The sequence below is a fragment of the Pan troglodytes genome, chromosome 5 (assembly GCF_028858775.2).
Source record: "Pan troglodytes isolate AG18354 chromosome 5, NHGRI_mPanTro3-v2.0_pri, whole genome shotgun sequence".
NCBI lineage: Eukaryota > Metazoa > Chordata > Mammalia > Primates > Hominidae > Pan > Pan troglodytes.
Genome location: NC_072403.2, coordinates 181,673,416 through 181,695,129, shown reverse-complemented (window position 1 = coordinate 181,695,129; position 21,714 = coordinate 181,673,416). Strand labels below are relative to the sequence as shown.

The following is a 21,714-nucleotide window of genomic DNA, read 5'->3' as shown; positions in this document are numbered from 1 at the left end:
TTTGCCTATGAATTCTTCTGGTCCTGGGCTTTTCTTTGTTGGGAGACATTTTTTTTTTTCTTGATTCAGTCTTTCTATTCATTATTGATCTGTTCAGGTTTTCTATTTCTTCCTGCTTCAAGCTTGGGAAGTTGTGTATTTCCAGGAACTTATCCATTTCCTCTAGGTTTTCTATTTTGTGAGTGTGTAGTTCTTCATTATAGTCTCCGATGATATTTTGCATTCCTGTGGTATTGGTTGTAATGTCTGTTTTTCATTTCTAATTTTGTTTACTTAGATTTCATTTTTTCTTGGTTAGTCTACAAGTGGTTTATCAATTTTGTTTATCTTCTCAAATAACTGACTTTTCATTTTGTTGATCTTTTAAATTGTTTTGTTGGTCTCTATTTCATTTAATTCTGCTCTGGTCTTTTAAATTTCTTTTCTGTTGCTAACTGTGGATTTGGTTTGGTCATGCTTTTCTTGTTCCTTGAGGTGCAACATTAGGTTGTTAATTTGTGATCTTTCTAGTTTTTTTGGTATAGGCATTTGATGGTATAAACTTTCCTCTTGACACTACTTTTACTGTATCATACAGGCTTTACTACGTTGTGTTATCACCTTCATTCATTTCAAAAATTTTAAAATTTCTCCTGAACCCAGTCCAATTACACTTCTAGAGCACTTATTAATGTGCCACGTGCTGTAAGAAGAAATTTCTTTATGAACTCATTTAAGCCCATTTCATGAATGGGGAAAATGCAGCACAGAGGTGAGCAACTCAACAAAGTTGCTCATTTGATGAGAAGGGGCTTAGCTGGGGTCAGGGTTGAGCCTGGCCCTGGGTCACCTGCTCTTGGCCACTGCTCTCTATGGCCTCTTCACTGAGCTCATTAGACAAGAAACACATGATCGTGAGGGAAATGTTAATGGTGTATTCTGGGGTAGACATAGCAGGATATAAAGCTGCATAATATGCATCTCTACTTTGTTAAAGGAAAACAAAGCCCTTTGCATATGCAGAGAAAATGTGCAGTATATGTGTCACAGTACTTTCTGGAGTTGTCATTTAATGGAAGGATTATGAGTACTTTGATGATTTTTCTCTTTGTGTTTCTTTTTTTTAATAGTAAAGAATGTGAAAATTAAAAAATCAATGTAAAAGAAAAAGGAATTAAATTTATGACAAATATTGTGACAAATGTTTATGACATTTTTATAAAGATTTAATCTTTTCTCAGTAGTACACTACAGTTCAGGTTATTTTCTACAGCCTATATTACCATCTACAGAATTTTTCTAGACAGAATTATCTTGGCCATTGCGACAATGCATTCTAGCCTGGGTGACAGAGCGAGACTCTGTCTCAAAAAAAAAAAAAAAAAAGAATTATCTTGGCTAGGTGCGGTGGCTCAAACCTGTAATCCCAGCACTTTGGGAGGCCAAGACAGGTGGATTACCTGAGGTCAGGAGTTCGAGACCAGCTTGGCCAACATGGTGAAACCACGTCTCTCCTAAAAATACAAAAATTAGCCGGGTGTGGTGGTGAATGCCTGTAATCCCAGCTACTCGGGAGGCTGAGGCTGGAGAATTGCTTGAACCCGGGAGGCAGAGGTTGCAGTGAGCCTAGATCACGCCACTGCACTCCAGCCTGGGTGACAGACAGAGTGAGACTCAATCTCAAAAAAAAAAGAAAAAAAAAAAAGAATTATCTTTGTAGAATTTATACTACATAGGACATGATTAACAAGAAATAACAAGAATTTCTTGGCATTTTTTTACAATAAACAAATTTTATGTGGCACTTTTTAAATAGTTGTGAAACTTAACCACCCTCGATAGAATGTTTTGCCTCCAAAAAGTCTCTGAATAATTTAACTAAATAATTTATTATTTTAGAAGATTTGTTAGGTTTGTTTTGATATTTAAAAATTTTCCAGAATATGTTTACATTTAATATTTATCATATATAAAAGCTTATTTACTATTAGTTTTGTCATCTTTGGGAATTTAAGATTTTGAATAGTGTTTGAATTATTTTTAAATATCTCTAGAGAGACCCATTAACCATTTAATAATTCTCACATATAAAATATTCTTTCATTATTCTTTTGTTCCTTTTTGTGAAGAAAAGCAACAAGTTGTTTTCTTTCCTCTAATTTGCATTCAAATTTTAAAATGATTTTTCTCCTGGTGTTTCTTTCCTCCCTGTAGGTGTGAGCGCCACTTTGAAGGGCATCCAACCCGCGGCTATCCATGTGGAATCGCTTTCAGTCCTTGTGGACGATTCGCGGCTTGTGGGGCCGAGGACAGACACGTATGTACTGTTTGACTGTCTATAAATGTAGAGAGTCTAGACTTTGGTAATGTGTAGACTGTTTAATATTGTTGCATATTAGGATAGAAACCTACTTTCAGCTTGACTGTTGGTCAATATTTTAAGACTCTTACACAGTAATAGCATTTTAATAATGTGTGAGGTATGAAAGATGTTTTTACTGAAGCATGATAAACAGTAATCACTCATGAATTAATTATTAATCATTTCACAGATACTTGTTGAGTGCCTACTATTTGAAAGACACTGTGCTACACGTTATATTTTCTTGTTTATTACAAGATGATAATATTAATTAGTGAAACACCAGATCCTGTGTATTTAATGTATTTAATGGTGTGATCCTTTCCTAAGTTAGATCCTTAGGAAACAATGTGCTTATATTAATGGAACTGCCCCCTCCACATTATGCGCATGCGCCTCATGGTGGATTTGGGGCAGGTACTAATACACATCCACTTGTCCATAATCTGTTTTAAAAGGCCTGTATTAATTTCCTAGGGATGCCACAAACTACCACAAACTTGGAGGCTTAACCCTTTTCCCATTCGCCCCAAGAATACTCATGGGTGGCCTTGCAGCTGCAGCGTTCACCTCACAATCATGTTGCCTCAGAATATCCTGCTTTTATTATTATTTTCTCATCGCTCTAGTATCCTGACTTTGGAAACAAAAAACATCATTCTATCTGTAGCATTCTGTTTTTAGTAGTGGTATTTTCATTTACAAAATGTAGTAATTATTGATTGCTGAAAATGCCAAATTCTAGAAAATGTTGCATTTCTAGTCATGATGGTAACATCATTCCTGAATAGTTATTGGCTGAAGATTCATTTGATGAATCTGATTTTTCTGAAATAAATGATTCTGCTGATTCAGATGATTCTGATGTTCTGTTTAGAAATAACTTCAAGACTTGGTGGACAAAATCTCTCAGCATTTGCTTGTCTGTAAAGGATTTTATTTCTCCTTCACTTACGAAGCTTAGTTTGGCTGGATATGAAATTCTGGGTTGAAAATTCTTTTCTTTAAGAATGTTAAATATTGGCCCCCACTTCTTTCTGGCTTGTAGAGTTTCTCCCGAGAGATCAGCTGTTAGTCTGATGGGCTTCCCTTTGTGGGTAACCCGACCTTTCTCTGGCTGCCCTTAACATTTTTTCCTTCATTTCAACTTCGGTGAATCTGACAATTATGTGTCTTGGAGTTGCTCTTCTCGAGGAGTATCTTTGTGGCGTTCTCTGTATTTCCTGAATTTGAATGTTGGCCTGCCTTGCTAGATTGGGGAAGTTCTCCTGGATGATATCCTGAAGAGTGTTTTCCAACTTGGTTACATTCTCCCCGTCACTTTCAGGTACACCAATCAGACGTAGAATTGTTCTTTTCACATAGTCCCATATTTCTTGGAGGCTTTGTTTGTTTCTTTTTATTCTTTTTTCTCTAAACTTCTCTTTTCACTGCATTTCATTCATTTGATCTTCCATCACTGATACCCTTTCTTCCAGTTGATCGTATCAGCTACTGAGGCTTGTGCATTCATCATGTAGTTCTCGTGCCGTGGTTTTCAGCTCCATCAGGTCCTTTAAGGACTTCTCTGCATTGGTAATTCTAGTTAGCCATTCGTCTAATTTTTTTTCAAGGTTTTTAACTTCTTTGCCATGGGTTCGAACTTCCTCCTTTAGCTCGGAGTAGTTTGATCGTCTGAAGCCTTCTTCTCTCAACTCGTCAAAGTCATTCTCCGTCCAGCTTTGTTCCGTTGCTGGTGAGGAGCTGCGTTCCTTTGGAGGAGGAGTGGCACTCTGATTTTTAGAGTTTCCAGTTTTTCTGCTCTGTTTTTTCCCCATCTTTGTGGGTTTATCTACCTTTGGTCTTTGATGATGGTGATGTATAGATGGGGTTTTGGTGTGGATGTCCTATCTGTTTGTTAGTTTTCCTTCTAACAGTCAGGACCCTCAGCTGCAGGTCTGTTGGAGTTTGCTGGAGGTCCACTCCAGACCCTGTTTGCCTTGGTATCAGCAGTGGAGGCTGCAGAACAGCGAATATTGGTGAACAGCAAATGTTGCTGCCTGATCATTCCTCTGGAAGTTTTGTCTCAGAGGAGTACCTGGCCGTGTGAGTTGTCAGTCTGCCCCTACTGGGGGGTGCCAGGCCTGCCCTAAAAGAGCTCCTGAAGGAAGCACTAAACATGGAAAGGAACAACCGGTACCAGCCACTGCAAAAACATGACAAATTGTAAAGACCATCGAGGCTAGGAAGAAACTGCATCAACTAATGAGCAAAATAACCAGCTAACATCATAATGACAGGATCAAATTCACACATAACAATATTAACCTTCAATGTAAATGGGCTAAATGCTCCAATTAAAAGACACTGACTGGCAAATTGGATAAAGAGTCAAGACCCATCAGTGTGCTGTATTCAGGAAACCCATCTCACGTGCAGAGACACACATAGGCTCAAAATAAAGGGATGGAGGAAGATCTACCAAGCAAATGGAAAACAAAAAAAGGCAGGGGTTGCAATCCTAGTCTCGGATAAAACAGACTTTAAACCAACAAAGATCAAAAGAGACAAAGAAGGCCATTACATAATGGTAAAGGGATCAATTCAACAAGAAGAGCTAACTATCCTAAATATATATGCACCCAGTACAGGAGCACTCAGATTCATAAAGCAAATCCTTAGAGACCCACAAAGAGACTTAGACTCCCACACAATAATAATGGGAGACTTTAACACCCCACTGTCAACATTAGACAGATCAATGAGACAAAGTTAACAAGGATATCCAGGAATTGAACTCAGCTCTGCACCAAGCAGACCTAATAGATATCTACAGAACTCTCCACCCCAAATCAACAGAATATACATTATTTTCAGCACCACACCATGCCTATTCCAAAATTGACCACATAGTTGGAAGTAAAGCACTCCTCAGCAAATGTAAAAGAGCAGAAATTATAACAAACTGTCTCTCAGACCACAGTGCGAACAAACTAGAACTCAGGATTAAGAAACTCACTCAAAACCACTCAACTACATGGAAACTGAACAACCTGCTCCTGAATGACTACTGGGTACATAACGAAATGAAGGCAGAAATAAAGATGTTCTTTGAAACCAACGAGAACAAAGACACAACATACCAGAATCTCTGGGACACATTCAAAGCAGTGTGTAGAGGGAAATTTATAGCACTAAATGCCCACAAGAGAAAGCAGGAAAGATCTAAAAATTGACACCCTAACATCACAATTAAAAGAACTAGAAAAGCAAGAGCAAACACATTCAAAAGCTAGCAGAGGGCAAGAAATAACTAAGATCAGAGCAGAACTGAAGGAAATAGAGACACAAAAAACCCTTCAAAAAATCAATGAATCCAAGGAGCCGGTTTTTTGAAAAGATCAACAAAATTGATAGACTGCTAGCAGGACTAATAAAGAAGAAAAGAGAGAAGAATCAAATAGATGCAATAAAAAACGATAAAGGGGATATCACCACCAATCCCACAGAAATACAAACTACCATCAGAGAATACTATAAACACCTCTACGCAAATAAACTAGAAAATCTAGAAGAAATGGATAAATTCCTCGACACGTACACCCTCCCAAGACTAAACCAGGAAGAAGTTGAATCTCTGAATAGACCAATAACAGGCTCTGAAATTGAGGCAATAATTAATAGCTTACCAACCAAAAAAAGTCCATAAATAAATAAACCATAACTAATGTGAACAATTCAGCTAAATTATAGATGTTACTGAATAGCTCTATGTCAAATAACAATCTCTTCTTTTTGGCTAGTGCTTCTCCTGTCCTGTTTAAATAATCGTTGTTCACTTCCAAATCATGATGGTATTCTCCTCTGTGCTCTTTTAAAAAGCTTTATTGTTTTTGAGAACACATGGACACAGGAAGGGGAACATCACACACCGGGGCCTGTTGTGGGGTTGGGGGAGGGGGGAGGGATAGCATTAGGAGATATACCTAATGTTAAATGACGAGTTAATGGGTGCCGCACACCAACATGGCACATGTATACATATGTAACAAACATGCACGTTGTGCACATGTACCCTAAAACTTAAAGTATAATAAAAAAAAGAAATAACTTCAAGAACAGTTTTTATATTTTATTTTCACGTTGAAAATCATTCAAATTTGCTTCAGCTTCAAATAGCACGTTTATGTAAAGTTAAATGAGCGCTGGCAGTAACCTGCATTTTTAAATTCTAAACAGGAAAAGGGTTAAAAAAATAGACACTTATTTTCTGCCGGCTCTGGAGGCCAGAAGTCTGAGATGAAAGCATCAGCAGGGCCGGCCCCTTCTGCAGGGTCCAAGGGAGGAACTCCTCACACTTCCCTGGCCTCTGTGGCTGCTACAGTCCCTGGGGTTCCTTGGTGTGTGGCTGCGTCATGCTGGCCTCTGCCTCCATCTCCAGGTGGCCTTTCCTCCTCTGCACATCTCTCGTTTCCCCGTTCTTTCTCTTGGGGACACTAGCTAGGTTTGAATGTCTCCTCCAGAACTCATGTTGAAATTTACTTGCCATTCTAGCAGTATTCAGAGGTGGGAACTTTAAGAGGTGGATTAGGCCATGAGAGCTGGCCCTCCTGCAAGGATTAATGCCATTACCATGGGAGTGGGGTCCTTACAAAGGGTGAGTTTGTCCCTCTCTTGCCTCTAGGCCCTTTCACCTTGTGCTGTGTGATTATGCAGAAGGGAAGCCTTGCCAGATTCTGGCTCTTTGACCTTGGGCTTTCCAGCCTCCAGGACTGTAAGAACATACATTTCCATTCTTTGTATATTACCCAGTTTCAGGTATTGTGTTATAGCATCACAAAACAGACTAAGACAACACTGATAATGGATATACAGCCCACCCTAAATCCAAGCTGATCTCAATACCCTTCAGTTAATTTCTTCTGCAAAAAATACTGTTTCCAAATAAGATCACATTCTTCATATTCAGGTTCAGCACTAGCTATGATGGAATAGCGTGAAACTGACTAGGATGCCTATCAGAACTACTACACAAAACCTGGTTTAACTAGGTTGTGAGATGCAAAGGGGCAGCTCACATTCTGTAGCTACTTTTTCTCTGAAGGAGTTTGCCATTTCTAAACAACAAAAAAGAGACCTATGTTTCAGGCAGAGGCCATACAGAGGGATGCATCTGTGTGTGTGTGTGTGTGTGTGTGTGTGTGTGTGTGTGTGTGTGTATGAATGGTAAGAGGTGAAGTTGTGCATAAAAATTGGCAGAAGTTTTTTTTGATATTGCAGGGATGTAGAGATAAAAACTTGAAAACTTTAGGGCCATGGAGGGTCAAGTGCCATGCCTGACACTACCAGTATTCCTGTCAACATATTTTATTCAATTCTGGAGCTAAGGAGGGCAAGAAACGGGTAGGCTCAGCAGAAAACCTTTAGAAGCAGAGTAGGGTTTTTAACAATATTTCAGGTCTGAGGCTATGAATATTAGAGGTCAGTACCTGCTAGTAGGGTGGGAATTCCCAATGGACACCTTAGCTTACCCCTGGATAAACCAGGAGTTGATGGAATCTCACCCAAGCTGCAATCCAGCCTTGAGTCTGCTCAACTCTGTTTATAGTAAGGAAGTCTTCTCTTGCTTCATCTGCCCACCTTTCTGGAGTACAATAATATAATTTTGAGCCTTGGGAGTTTTTTTTTGTAATATACATAGCATTTAGCTTTCAGTCAAAAATTACAAGTATGTCAAGAGGCAAAAAATAAGAAAAAAAAAACATAATAGAAACAATACTATGGGTGACCCAGGTATTGGACTTAGCAGACAAGGTTTTAAAAATAACCATGATTAATATATTCAGGGAAATAGAGTACAAGTCAGAGACCACAGATATAAGGGTGGAGAATTTTACCGCATTGTTGGACTTTCCTAGAACTGAAAGATATATCATTTGAAATTAAGAGTGTAGAGACAGAAATGTTGAAAGTAGCAGGATGGGAAATGAAGCTGATATGATAATAGTTTAGTATAAAGTAGACTTTGGGTCTTAATGCATTACTAAAAATAATGAACAACATTTAATATGACAAAGATGCCAGTCTATGTAGAAAATGTCATAAACCTGTATGCACCCAATAACGTAGTTTCAAAATATATAAATCAAAAGTGATATAACTCTAAGAAGAAAAAGAAGTATCTTCAATCATAATGGAAGACTTTAACAAACTTCTCTTAATGACTAGAAATGACTAGTAAACAGATTATTGATGACCATGACACTTTTTAATGTAAATATGATTACACTTTTCTTTGTAAATACTGTGTGTTTAAAATATTCTGCCAGCTCTCTATGTAGAACCAAGATCTTATGTGTGGCTTAAAAGGACTTTCACAACATGCCTCCAAATTACCTGTCTTCTCTCTCTATTTTTTTCTATATATCCTGATTTCTGTGTCATACAACTTCTGGATATCACAGTTTTTTTTAATAATACAAAAAAAAATAAGGATGAACCAAAAAATATTCTCACAGACAACAAGAGTACACCATAAAAATGTGTCTGCTAAACAGGTGAAAACTAATGATGTATTTGCAAATTAGCTTAAGAAAGTTAAGAAAACACATAAAACATCAGAAATTGCTAGACAACAGGAATATATGAAATGAGAACTGATGAAAATTAGGAAAGCATTAGAAAAAAATTCAGAAATAAAGACCAAATACAAAGGAATATAATAGAAAGCAAATATAGAGAGCACAATAGGGAAAAAGGATACAAATGAGAGAAGTAAATAAAGAAAATGATAAAAGACATTCAAGATGAAAGGTAAATATAGAAGTTCGGTAAAAGAGATTCAACCTACAAGTAAAAGGAGTCCCTGGACATTTTTTTAAAAAGTCAATTAAACAGAACAAATACTATTATAGTTCAAAAATATATTTTCTAAAATTAAAAAAATTTAGTTAAATCTAGATATTGAACGAATACCTGGGAAAATTGACTCAGACTAGTTTGCACAGAAATATAGCTTAACAAATCTATTTGACTATAAACATTAACAAAAAAACACCTTTGTGGATCCATGTAAAATGTTCAAATGCTTATAAGGGAAAGAGTATCAGCTTGGATTGGATTTTTGTAAATCATCTTTTTTTGTTAAAAAAACATTGGGAAGAATGTATTTTACTTACTCAAAAAGAGAATCTGAGTCAAGAATTTTAATATCCAGCTAAATTATTTTTTTTGAGTATAAAACCAGACACACAGTTATGAATATGCCAGAACTGAATGGTGTTCCCTTGAGTTATATTGAAAAAAAAAAAAAAGCTTTATAAAACCAAGGTAAGATTGAAGAAGTTTCAGCAAAAGCCTCAAGGTGAGCACTGAATATGTTTAACTATGCAAGATAAAAAATGGGAATGAAGGTACCAGAATACTTTGTAAATGTTCTATCTGTTATAGTTTAATAGTACAAAACTGGGAGATGTGAGAATATAACTAGAAAGTAGAATACCTCTCTTGATTCTCCTTGTAGATGTTAATTGAATAAGAAGAGATCAGTTGAAGCTGACAATAGAATTGTAAACTCTTAAATGTAATTAAGAGTATAAATATTAAGATAATTATGATTAAAATTGGATGTAGAGGAAGAGAGATGGAAAAATGGTTGCTAGACAACCTCACTATTGGGCATAGTAGGGAACTAACATGCATTGTCTTAGAGAGGAGTGGACCAAGAGTTGTGCATAAAGCTTTTAATAAAAGATAACTGCTGGAAGAAGAATTCTACCATTTTTAAGTGCCCAAAGAACTATCTAGATAGGACAAATAAAATAAACCGTAAACTGCCATACATTAAATAGAATTAAAAATAAAATACTATGATGAAACTGAGATGAAAATGTCAGTCATATTGATGTCTTTGTGGTTGTTGTTTTTGTTTATTTTTGAGTCTTGCTCTGTTAGCCCAGGCTGAAGTGCAGTGGCACGATCATGGCTTACTATGAGCTTGAACTTCTGGTCTCAATCCATCCTCTTGCCTCAGCCTTCCACATAGCTGGAACTACAGGCACATGCCACCCAGCCTGGCTCATTAGTTTTTCAGAGATGAGGTTTCACTATGTGGTCCAGGCTGCTCTCAAACAATTGGCTTCAGGCCTGCAGCCTCAGCCTCCCAAAGTGCTGGGATTATAGGCCTGAGCCACCATGCCTGGCTCATATCAATGTTTAAGGAAAAAAAGAAAAAAACTTTCAGATTGGATTTTACAGATGAGGAAAAAAATCTGAGTCCATGCTGAATACAGGAGATGCTTTAATCCGAAGTGATCCAGAAAGGATAAAGAGAAGAGATGTGAAATGTATACCGGGCAAATGAAAATAAAAATAAAGCAGATTATATGATTTTAGTATCGCACAAAACACAATTCAACCAAAAAATTATGAGGCAAAGATACTTATAATGCCAAAGACTAAAATTCACAATGAAAATACAGTATATGTTAGTATCTAATTTTGAAGAAAATAAACAAATTTCACAAGGTGGAAACAATAAGAACCAAATAATAAGTAGCCACACATTAATAATGGAGACTAACGTATCTGTCTCAGTCCTTGGCAGGTCAAGTGCACAGAAATTATAAGGTTATAGGAAGCCTCTATATCATAATTGATAATGCATTATCTTGTGGATATTCATAGTAATGTTTGTCTGCCAGCAAGGAAAGTGTCTTATTTTCAAGTGCACATCAAACATCTATGAACAATGACCATAAATGAATCCAGAGAAAAGCTCAATACATTAAAATAAGAACAAAAAATCAATATTTTCTCACTATAATGCAATCAAAGTACAAATTTAAAAAGTTTCTTCCTTCTAAATATTAAAATTCCATCTGTTAAGCAACTCTTGGTTTAAAGGTGTAAAACAAAATATGAAATTGTAGAATTTCTTGAAAATAATGTTGTTTCTAACATGATATATAAGTGTCTCTGGAATACCCATAAACCAGTTTTTGAAGGGAAATTTATAGCACCAAATACCTATATCATAGACGTTTTTAAAAGGGAAAAAATAAATGAATATCTACCTAAAAAGCCAGACAGGGAACAACAAAGTAAATCAGAAGAAATAAATTGATAGAGATAAAAGCAGGTGATAAGTTAGAAAACAGAAAATTAGTAGAATTAATAAATAAATTAAAACACTAGTTGTGTTTTTTGTTTTGTTTTGTTTTGTTTTGTTTTGTTTTGAGACAGAGTCTCGCTCTGTTGCCCAGGTTGGAGTTCAGTGCCGTGATCTCAGCTCACTGTAACCTCCGCCTCCCGGGTTCAAGAGATTCTCCTGCCTCAGCCTCCTGAGTAGCTGGGATTACAGGCGCCCGCCACCATGCCCAGCTATGTTTTTGTATTTTTGGTAGAGATGGGGTTTCACTATGTTGGCCAGGCTGGTCTCAAACTCCTGACCTCAAGTGATCCACCTGCCTTGGCCTCCCAAAGTGCAGGGATTACAGGCATGAGCCACCATACCTGGCCAAAACACTAGCTTTTTAAAAGCACAAGCAACAAAATAAACTTAATAGTGCAATTTTTTTTATAAAGAGAGAAAGCTTAATCTATAATAAGAAATGAGGAGGAGGCAGAAGCATGGAGCAGAAGGATTTTGAAAATCATGAGACTGCTTCTCATAATTTGTGCAAATTAATATGAAAGCCTCTATACAAATGGTTGAGTCACAGAAATTTAGTTTATCAAACTGGCCCCCAAAGTAGAAAAAAATTTAACAGGCCACTTTTCATAGAAGAAATAGAGAACCTTTCCTAAGAACTCCTTGTGAAATAGTACCAGGCCAATGTGCTTTCTCAGGGGATTTTACCAACCTCTTAAACATCAAATAGTCCGAAAGATACTTAACTGTTTTAAAGCATAGAGAAATAAGGAAGACATCAGACTGCTTTTTGAAGTAACCATAACTGATAGAAAACTTGATGAAATTTCAGAAAGGAGTTATATTTCACTTATGAATATCAATTGAAAAGCTTAAATAGGAACATAGAATTAGTGCATTAACAATAATTTATCATGTCCAAGTGGGGTTTATGCGTAGAATGCAAGGATGATTCACTATCAATAAATCCACTAATAATTCCCTCATAATATTAACTGATATAAAAAGAGGACTCATAACCATGTTCCTGGATGCTTCAATAAAATTCTGGATTCATTTCTGCTAAAACACCTGGTAAAAGATGAATCCATGAATGCCTCTTCCAAATGATAAAATGCTTATCTCAGCCCAAAAGCTGACATCTTACTGAGAAAACTTTAGAGGTATCCTGTGGTTGGGGACAGAGCCAGAATGTTCATTAATTCCACCACTATTTTACAGGGTATTGGAGGTATTTCTCTTGAAATTAGACAGGACAACTAAACAGATATTACCACTGAAAAGAACAGCTAAAATTATTCATAGGTGACAAGATTGCATATCTGGAAAATCCAAGATAATTAGTGGCCAATATGAACAATAAAATAATTAAGTGAAAGATTAGTAGTAGTATTTAAACTAATATATGGAATTCAATGGTCTTTATAGATATAAAAAATAACCTCTGAAAAGTTATAGTGGAAGAGGAGAGCTCATTGAGAATAGCCTCAAAAAGGATAAACCATTCCAGTATTAACAAGATTTCTGCAAAACCTGCATTAAGAACATTTTTTTTCCCCCAGAAGTGTAGACTTGGACAAACGCAAAATCCTAACTTGTTCTTGGATAGGATGATTTAGTTTCCTAAAGAAGGCAGTTCTCTGTAGGTAATTTGTAAATTTAACACTGCCCCAACAACAACAACAACAAAATGCCAGTAGGTTTTTCTGTAGCTGTACTGTTAGACTGAAAGTTACTTGGGAGAATAAACAAGTAACAATGGTCAAAATACCCCCGGAAAAAAGAACATTATGATGAGGAGAACTTGCCCTGTCAGCCATTAACCTATGTTGGAAAGCCTTTCGAATTAAAACCATGTGCAACTGGTGCACGAATACCAGTATTTCTTAGCTCCTGCCACGGAAGGTGCTTGGAAGCAGTGACATTCCAGCCATCACCCTTAGTACCCTCTTTGCAACCTCTAAATGCTGTTCCCCACTAATAGAAGCCAGAACTCCCTGGGTGGAGAGCTGGTTCCAGGTCTGTGGCAGAAGACTTACAAGATGAGCCAGGGACATCTTGTGCCAAAGAGAAAAGAAATCAAAGGGTAATGCAGTCATATAACAAGACCACAGGCAACAGCCAATTCCCAAGGCCTTAAAGCTACTGCTGCCTTAGGCGTTCACTACTGTCTGCTGGTTGGACCAGCGGGCAGCACCACACCTGTGCCGTATTCTGTTGGCCAGCGGAGGGCTAGCTGAGCATCCAAAGAGTAATGACTGTGATTGACTTCAACATTGTATATCTAAACCCTCATCATTTTTGATAATGCTCCCCCCAAAAAGCTATAGCTAAACACAAAAACATAAAATGTCATTGGTCCCCATTTGGAGGTAACTAGGGCACCTGTCCCTTAGAAGTGTGTCTTGTAAAGGAAAATAATTAAACATTTGTCTGCCTTTCCTGTTCGGACTGTATTTTAAGTAAACCAAATACCCTACTTGGTAAGGGAAAGTTATTTCTTAGAGAATTGCAGACAAGTAGAATGGATGAATGGCAGAATTAGAAAATCACCCTCTTCAATCTCAGATGCAGTAATTGACTTAGGCAAATGTCATCAGTAGGTGAAATTATCAGATGAAGATCATGGCCCAAAGGAAGCTTGAATAATAGACATTTTGCTTAAGAACACATACAAATGGCCAATGGGTACAGGAAAAAAGGGCTCACATCACCAATCACCAGGGAAATGGAAGTCAAAACCATATTGAGACACCACCTCACACCTGTTAGAATATCAGAAAGACAGGTGATGATGAGGATGTGGAGAAAGGGGAGCTCCCGCACAGTCGGTGGGAATGCAAAATGAGGTAGCCACTGCGGAAAATGTGTGTTGTTTCCTCAAAGAGCAAAAAGTAGAATCCACATGATCCAGCAATCTCACTCCTGGGTATTTGTCCAAAAGAATTGAAATCCGTATATGGAAGAGATAGCTGCGCTTCCATGGCCATTGCAGCACTCTTCACAGTATCCACAGTGTGGAAGTACCCAAAATGTCCGTCACAGAGGAATGGATAAGGAACATGGAGCGTAGACACGGAATGGCATATTATCCCAGGCCTTAAAAAGTTCCTGCTGCCTCAGGTATTTACCACTGTCCACTGGTTAGACCAGTGGGTGGTACCACACCAGTGCCCTGTTCTGCTACGTCTTTGCAAGAGGAAGTGCCAGAGAAAAGGGTGGGGTTTATTACCGTGTGTGCCATATTTATTTTGCCAGACCTTGATGGAGGTTGACAAGAGTTGGAGATTGTGCGTCAGCCTTGCAGCCTGATGAGATGGTGCCATTCGCCTCCCATGGCTTGTGTGGCGGGCGACCAGGTGGCCCTGCGTGCCACCATCAGGAATTCTCTAACAGAGCCTCTGCCTCTTGCTGTAAGGAGGCAAGGCTTCTGTCTTAGTGTGACTTCGTTTTAAATCTTGCACGTTTTGGTCTTCTGAGAATAGTTTACTTTTTTGTAAACTAAAAATTCAGTATCTGAAGAAATGTGCAGAATATTCAGAAAATATCATTTCTGGAATTATTTTCAAAAGCAAAATAAGTGAGCATAATATGATAGTTGATTCCCCTGTGGAAAATATCACTACCATTGTCAAGTTTCAGGAGTGCAACACTCACTTCTGTTTGTAATTCTTTGTCTCCTTTCTTCTGTGGGGTTAATTTGGGTAAAGGGAAATGAAGGTCACATGTTAGGAACTCTGTGAAAGGAAAAATGAAAGAAACTTCATCCTCACAGACGTGGCTCAACAGAATTATAAAATAGTTGTAATGAATCGGTGTAGTCCTGTTTCCAAAACACTTCTCTTCTTCAGTAGTACATTCAGTCCCTTACAATTTTTATAAAAACATTTTTGAGCAGTCAAGCGTTATTCCAGCACCCACAGATTTATGCCACATCCTCATCTTTTGCCTGAAAAATATTGCTTCTCTTTTTCTTGCTGCTTCTCTCGGACTTCTTGATTTGGTTCTGGTATAAGATTTACCTGCATAGGTTTTATTTCCAACTCTGTTTTCTGAGTATGTCTTAGCCACAGCTCGTTTCTCTGTGGTGGGTGAAGTGCTTCATGACTCCAGCGAATACCTCTAATTAAAATGTTTCTTTCACCCATGGATTGTGGTTACATTGAATCATTTGCAGAGCTGTTCATTACCATCGCTCTGTGTCATGCAAGAGGCTTATTGTCCTTCTGTATTTATTGACACTGTGTAGGATCACAGCGTAAGAAACCTGTGTATCTACTAAAATATTGATATTTGGGCTTCCAGTTGCTGTGTCACATGTTAAGTTGTCATGATCAGAAAATCCATGTACCCCAAGAATCCCCTGGACCAAAAGATGTTTCATTTAATTCCATTCTCACTGAGGAAACAAAAGGCCTTTCCTGGATACGTTTTACCTCACCTCCTGCCACTGTATTATGTCATTCAATGTGTGTTCTGAGGTTTCATGCAAATGGGAGCCAGCTGATCTCAGGAAGCGCTTTTCAAGAGGTGAGTGGCCTTGGAAGGCTGCCTGCCCTCAGCCTGGCTTCCTTGTCTATAGAATTGGGGCAATAAGTGTTTTCTTCATAGTGCTGTCGGGGGGGATTACACGAGAAAATTTATGTAAAATTCTTATCAGTGCCTGGCAAAAGGTCAGTGTCCAGAAAGTACTTGCTGCTGTTAACCTCTGTATTTTATCATTGGAAATAATGGATGGAAAAGAGATTCAGTCATTATAATTTCCCTTATCCATTTAATCTAAACAGCAGGCAGACAGGAGTTCTGAAGAGTGGATCCTCAGAAACCCTTTGATATCAAATCAGTCCTGAATTAAAAATAGCAAAATAAGCAAAGATGGTTTTGGAAACACCTGTGAGATTAGAGGGAATTTGAGGATGCCCTAAACCATGTGTGAATAGGAGTTGTCTTTGGCAGCCTAGTGAAATAAACAGCAAAACCTTAGTCAGAAAAATCAGTTTGGAATCTCAGCACTGAGGCTCCGTGGCTGTCCTGGTAAAGTGCTCTCTACCTGTCATGGTTTCCTCAATAAAAAAATGGAGATTTCAATAAAATATGGATGCACCTTGGTCCGTTATTGTAAATGGTTTATGTAACAGTTGTGTTTTGTAAATAGTGACACACTGTGTAAATGTTAGGGTTACCCTCACCCAGTGGTTCCCAAAGTGGGGTGCCCTGGACCAGCAGCATCAGCCTGACCTGGGAACCTGTTAGGGGTGCACATTCCCAGGCCCCCCACCACCCCTTACAGCAGCAACTGCACAGGAATACTTTTCAAATAAACATGTGCTTGTGGCAGAAGAAAATAAAATGTAGACATTTGATTTCTCCACTTCAAAATTCAGCAGACCCTTGAACAACATGGGTTTGAAATGCATGGGTCCACTTATACATGATTTTTTTTCAACAAATATATTAACATTTTTGGAGATTTTCAACAACTTGAAAAAACTCACAGATGAACCACATAGCCTAAAAGTATAAGAAAATTAAAAACATATGTCATGAATGCATAAAATATATGTAGATACTAGTCTGTTTTATCCTTGACTATCATAAAATATACACACATCTTTTTAAAAAGTTAAAATTTATTAGAATGTATGCACATTCTCAGTCAAGAGAAATATAAACAAATGCAGAAATGCTGTATGAAATCATCACTTCATAAACTCGACTGTAGTCCCTCCAGCACTCCTGTCCTCATTTCATCACCCCTGCTCTTGCTGTTGTGGTGAGCTCAGGAGTTACAAGTATCCCTTAAAATGCTGTGTGATGCTCATTGCCTCTGCATGAGCTGTTCGTCTCTCCAGTAAATTGTGTGTTGCCGTAAAAGGTGGTCTCTTATAGCTCTCATGCATTTTTCATTGTGTTTAATGCAATACTGTAAACCTTGAATTACACCATGGGGCCCATAGAAAGTGCCCCTGGAGATGCTGAACCTTCTCCCAAGAAGCAGGGAAAGCCACAGCTTTACAGAAAAAGCTGAATTGCTTGGTATGTACCATAGACTGGCAGTCGCTGCCATTTCAGGATAAATGAATCCAGTGTAAGAAATAGTGTAAAAAAAGAAAAGGAAACTCATGGAGACATGGCTGCAGCTATGCCAGCAGGCACGAAAACCTTGCACATTTTGTTAAATCCTTTTTAATCTCATATTGCAAATGCAGCTTTTATGTAGGTACAGGATTATTATGAGAAAGGCATACTGTAGACTCTAATATGATTCAAGAAAAAGTGAAGTCATTATCTGACAAAGCAAAGGGAAGGTGAAGGATGGCTTGATAATTTTAGAAGAGGTTTGGCTTAAAAAGTTCAAGATAACAGGAAAAGCAGCTTCTGCTGACCAAGAGGCAGCAGCTGAGTTCCCAGACATCATTAAGGAAATCATTGAGGGCCGGGCGCAGTGGCTCACACCTGTAATCCCAGCACTTTGGGAGGCCAAGGCGGGCGGATCACCTGAGGTCAAGAGTTCGAGACCAGCCTGGCTAACATGGTGAAACCCCGTCTCTATTAAAAATACAAAAATTAGCCAGGTATGGTGCTAGGCACCTGTAATCCCAACTACTTGAGAGACTGAGGCAGGAGAATCGCTTGAGCCCAGGAGGTGGAGGTTGCAGTGAGCTGAGATTGCACCACTGCACTCCAGCCTGGGCAACAGAGCGAGATGCTGTCTTAAAAAAAAAAAAAAGAAAAAATCCTTGAGGAGAAAGCATATCTTCCTGAACAGGTTTTTAGTGCAGATGTAAGTGCCCAATTCTTAGGGAAAAACATGCCACAAAGGACATTTATTGGTAAGGAAGAGAAGGAACACCAGACTTAAGGCAGGAAGGGATAGGTCAACTCTACTGGTTTGTGCAAATGCAGCTGAGCTTGTGATCGGGGCTGTCCTTATCCATAAAACTGAGCCTTGGAGGGAAAAAAACACCACCTGCCAATCTTTTCATTGTTCACCAAGAAAGCAGGACAGTGAGAACGTTTTCCTGGATTGGTTCCATTGATACTTTGTCCCTGAAGTCAGGAAGCGACTGCCTTTTTTTTTTTTTTTGAGACAGAGTCTAGCTGTGTCGCCAGGCTGGAGTGCAGTGGTGCGATCTCAGCCCACTGCAACAACTGCCTCCTGGGTTCAAACAATTCTCCTGCCTCAGCCTCCCGAGTAGGTGTGATTACAGGCACGTGCCACCACGCCCAGCTAATTTTTGAATTTTTAGTAGAGATGGGGTTTCACCATGTTGGCAAGGATGGCCTCGATCTCATGATCCACCCACCTTGGCCTCCCAAAGTGCTGGGATTACAGGCGTGAGCCACCGTGCCTGGCCATGACTGCCTTTTAAAGTTCTTTTGATATTGGACAATGCCCCTGGCCACCCAGAACCCAATGAGTTTAACACCAAAGGCGTCAAAGTGGTCTTGCCCCCAAACATCTGTCATCCAGCCTCTAGATCAGGGGGTCATTACACATGGAACCCTATGGAAAGGGTTGTCAATGCTATGGAAGAGAACTTTGATAGAGAGAACATCATTAAAATCTGGAAAGATTGCACCATTGAAGAGGCCATTACTGTTATAGGAAAAGTCATGCGGGCCATCAACCCTGAAACAATTCCCACTGGAGAGAACTGTCCAGAGTTGTGCATGACCTCACGGGATTTATGACAGGGCCAATCAAGGAAATCATGAAAGAGATCGCGGATATGGCAAAAATGGTTTCAAGCTATGGATCATGGAGAAATTCAAGAGCTAACAGACACCACACCAGAGGAGTGCTTCAAACCAATGCTGGACAGTGAGGAAGAAGACATGGAAGAAGCAATGCCAGGAAACAAATTGACATTAAACAATCTGGAAGAAGGGTTCTGATGATTCAATGCTTTTGACGTCTTTCACGACACGGATCCTTCTATGATATAGGCACTGAAACGAAAGCAAATGGTAGGAGGATTGGTACCATATGGAAAAATGTTTAGAGAAATGAAAAAGCAAAAATGTCAGGCAGAAATTACGACGTATTTCTGTAAAGTTACACCGAGTGAGCCTGCCTCTGCTGCCTCCCCTTCCACCTCCTCCACCTCTTCTGCCTCAGCCACCGCTGAGACGGCAAAACCAACCCCTGCTACTCCTCCTCCCCAGCCCACTCAACATGAAGCCAATGAGGATGAAGACCTCTATGATGCCACTCAGTGAATAGTGAATATATTTTCTCTTCCTTATAATTTTTTAAATATCATTTTCTTTTCTTTAGCTTACTGTATTGTAAGAATAAAGTATTAATACATATAGCATATAAAATATATGGTAATTGATTGTTTATGTTATTGGTAAGGCTTCTGGTCAACAGTAGGTTATGAGTAAAGTTTTTGGAGAGTCAAAAGCTTCATGTGGATTTTTGACTGCTTGGAGGGCCGGCACCTCTAGCCACCATGTTGCTCAAGGGTCGACTGTATATCAGACATTTATTTGTAGACTTTACTTCAAAACCTGCTTAGTCATTGACAGAATCATTGGGAAGGCCTACATCTGAAGGACTCATTCTTACATTAAAATAGTTCTTTTAGATGATTATTTTATTTGCTGAGCCAAAGCTCTTTAGTTTGATGCAGTCCCATTTATTTACTTTTGTAGCCTGAGCTTTTCTTCTGACGTTCAAAATATTATTGCCAAGGTCAATATTGAGGTGCTTTTCCACTATGTTCTCTTCTAGGAGTTTTATGATTTTAGGCCTTTCATCCATTTTGAGTTGATTTTTATGTATGGTAAAATAAAGGTCCAATTTCATTCTTTTGTGTGCAGAAATCCAGTTTTCCTAACACCATTTATTGAAGAGATTATCCTTTCCTCATTGGGTCCTTTTGATGGCCTTATTGAAAATTAGTTGTCCATATACATTTAGATTTATTTCTGAGCTCTATACTCTGTCTAATTGGTCTGTGTTTTTGTTTTTTGGCAGTACCACATTGTTTTAGTTACTATAGCTTTGTAATATAATCTTAAATCAAGTGTGATGCCTCCAACTTTATTTTTCTTAAATGAAAAAGCAACCTATGGACTGGGAAAAATTATTTGCAAACCACATACCTGATAAGGGTTTAATATCCAAAATTTATAAAGAACTCTTGCAACTCAATAGCAGAAAAACAAATGACCTGATTAAAAAATGAGTAAAGGACCTGGATAGACATTTCTCCAAAGACAATATAAAAATGGCCAAAAAGCTATATGAAAAGGTGCTCCACATCACTAATCATAAGGGAAATGCAAATTGAAACCACTGAGCTAGCACCTCATACCTGTAAGGATGGCTATTATCAAAAAGACAAGAGATAGCAAATGTTGGTGAGGGTGTGAAACAAGGGAACCCTGTGCACTGTTGGTGGGAATGTAGGTTGGTGCAGCCATCTGGAAAACAGTATAGAGAACAGTGAAAGTAGAACTATCATATGACCCAGCAGTCCTTCTGGTATATGCTCAAAGGAGAGGCAATCAACACCACTTAAAGTCATCTGCCCTCCCACGTTCATTAGCATTAGTCACAACAGCCAAGCTATAGAAACAACCTAAAAGCTCATCAGTGAACAAATTAATAAAAAATATGATATAGGAGTGTGTGTGCATATGTCTGTACACACATGTACACACAACGGTATAGCCTGCCATTTGCCACAGTGTGGATGGACCTGGAGGACATTATGTTAAGTGAAATAAACCAGACACCAGAAGAAAAAGACTGCAGGATCTCACTTCTGTGTGAAATCTGTATCTTAACAAGAGCTCAAAGACACAAGATAGATGATGGAAGTGTGGTTAACAGGGTAGACATAGGCGGGGAGGGGGAGGAAATGGGGAGATGTGGGTCAAAGGATACGAAACAGCAGCTGCTAGGATGGAGAAGTCCAGGTATCTAACGTGCAACATGAGTGCTCAAGTTAGTAAAACCATGGTGTATTGGGGATTTTCCTGAACTACATAGATTTTAGCTGTTCTTGTCACAAATACAAGTAGCGATGTGAGATGATAGATATGAGAGTCCACCTCTCCACAGTAACCAGTACTATTATCTTCATATCTGTAGGTATGGATCCCATAAAATCATATTGCAAACTTCAAATATACACAATACGCTTCATTTTTTAAAAATAGTAGGTTTTTGCAGGAAAAGGAATTGTCTTTGACACCTTCCTCCTGCTGCAATGTGACGGTGCTCTTT

The 21,714-nt window shown here is 38.5% G+C and overlaps 1 protein-coding gene across 33 annotated transcripts in view; it reads left to right on the top strand.

The window, feature by feature from the left end:
- Positions 1-21,714, top strand: part of WDR27 (WD repeat domain 27) — a 247,248-nt gene that overhangs the window by 96,942 nt on the left and 128,592 nt on the right. For all 33 annotated transcript variants that reach the window (XR_010158275.1, XR_010158287.1, XR_008548743.1 and 30 more), the window contains one exon: positions 2,194-2,296. Coding sequence is in view for 19 of the 33 variants with exons in the window: in XM_016956677.3 (XP_016812166.3) it covers positions 2,194-2,296 (103 nt within the window). In the remaining 14 variants the exon portion in view is untranslated. The remainder of the gene's footprint in view (positions 1-2,193; positions 2,297-21,714) is intronic.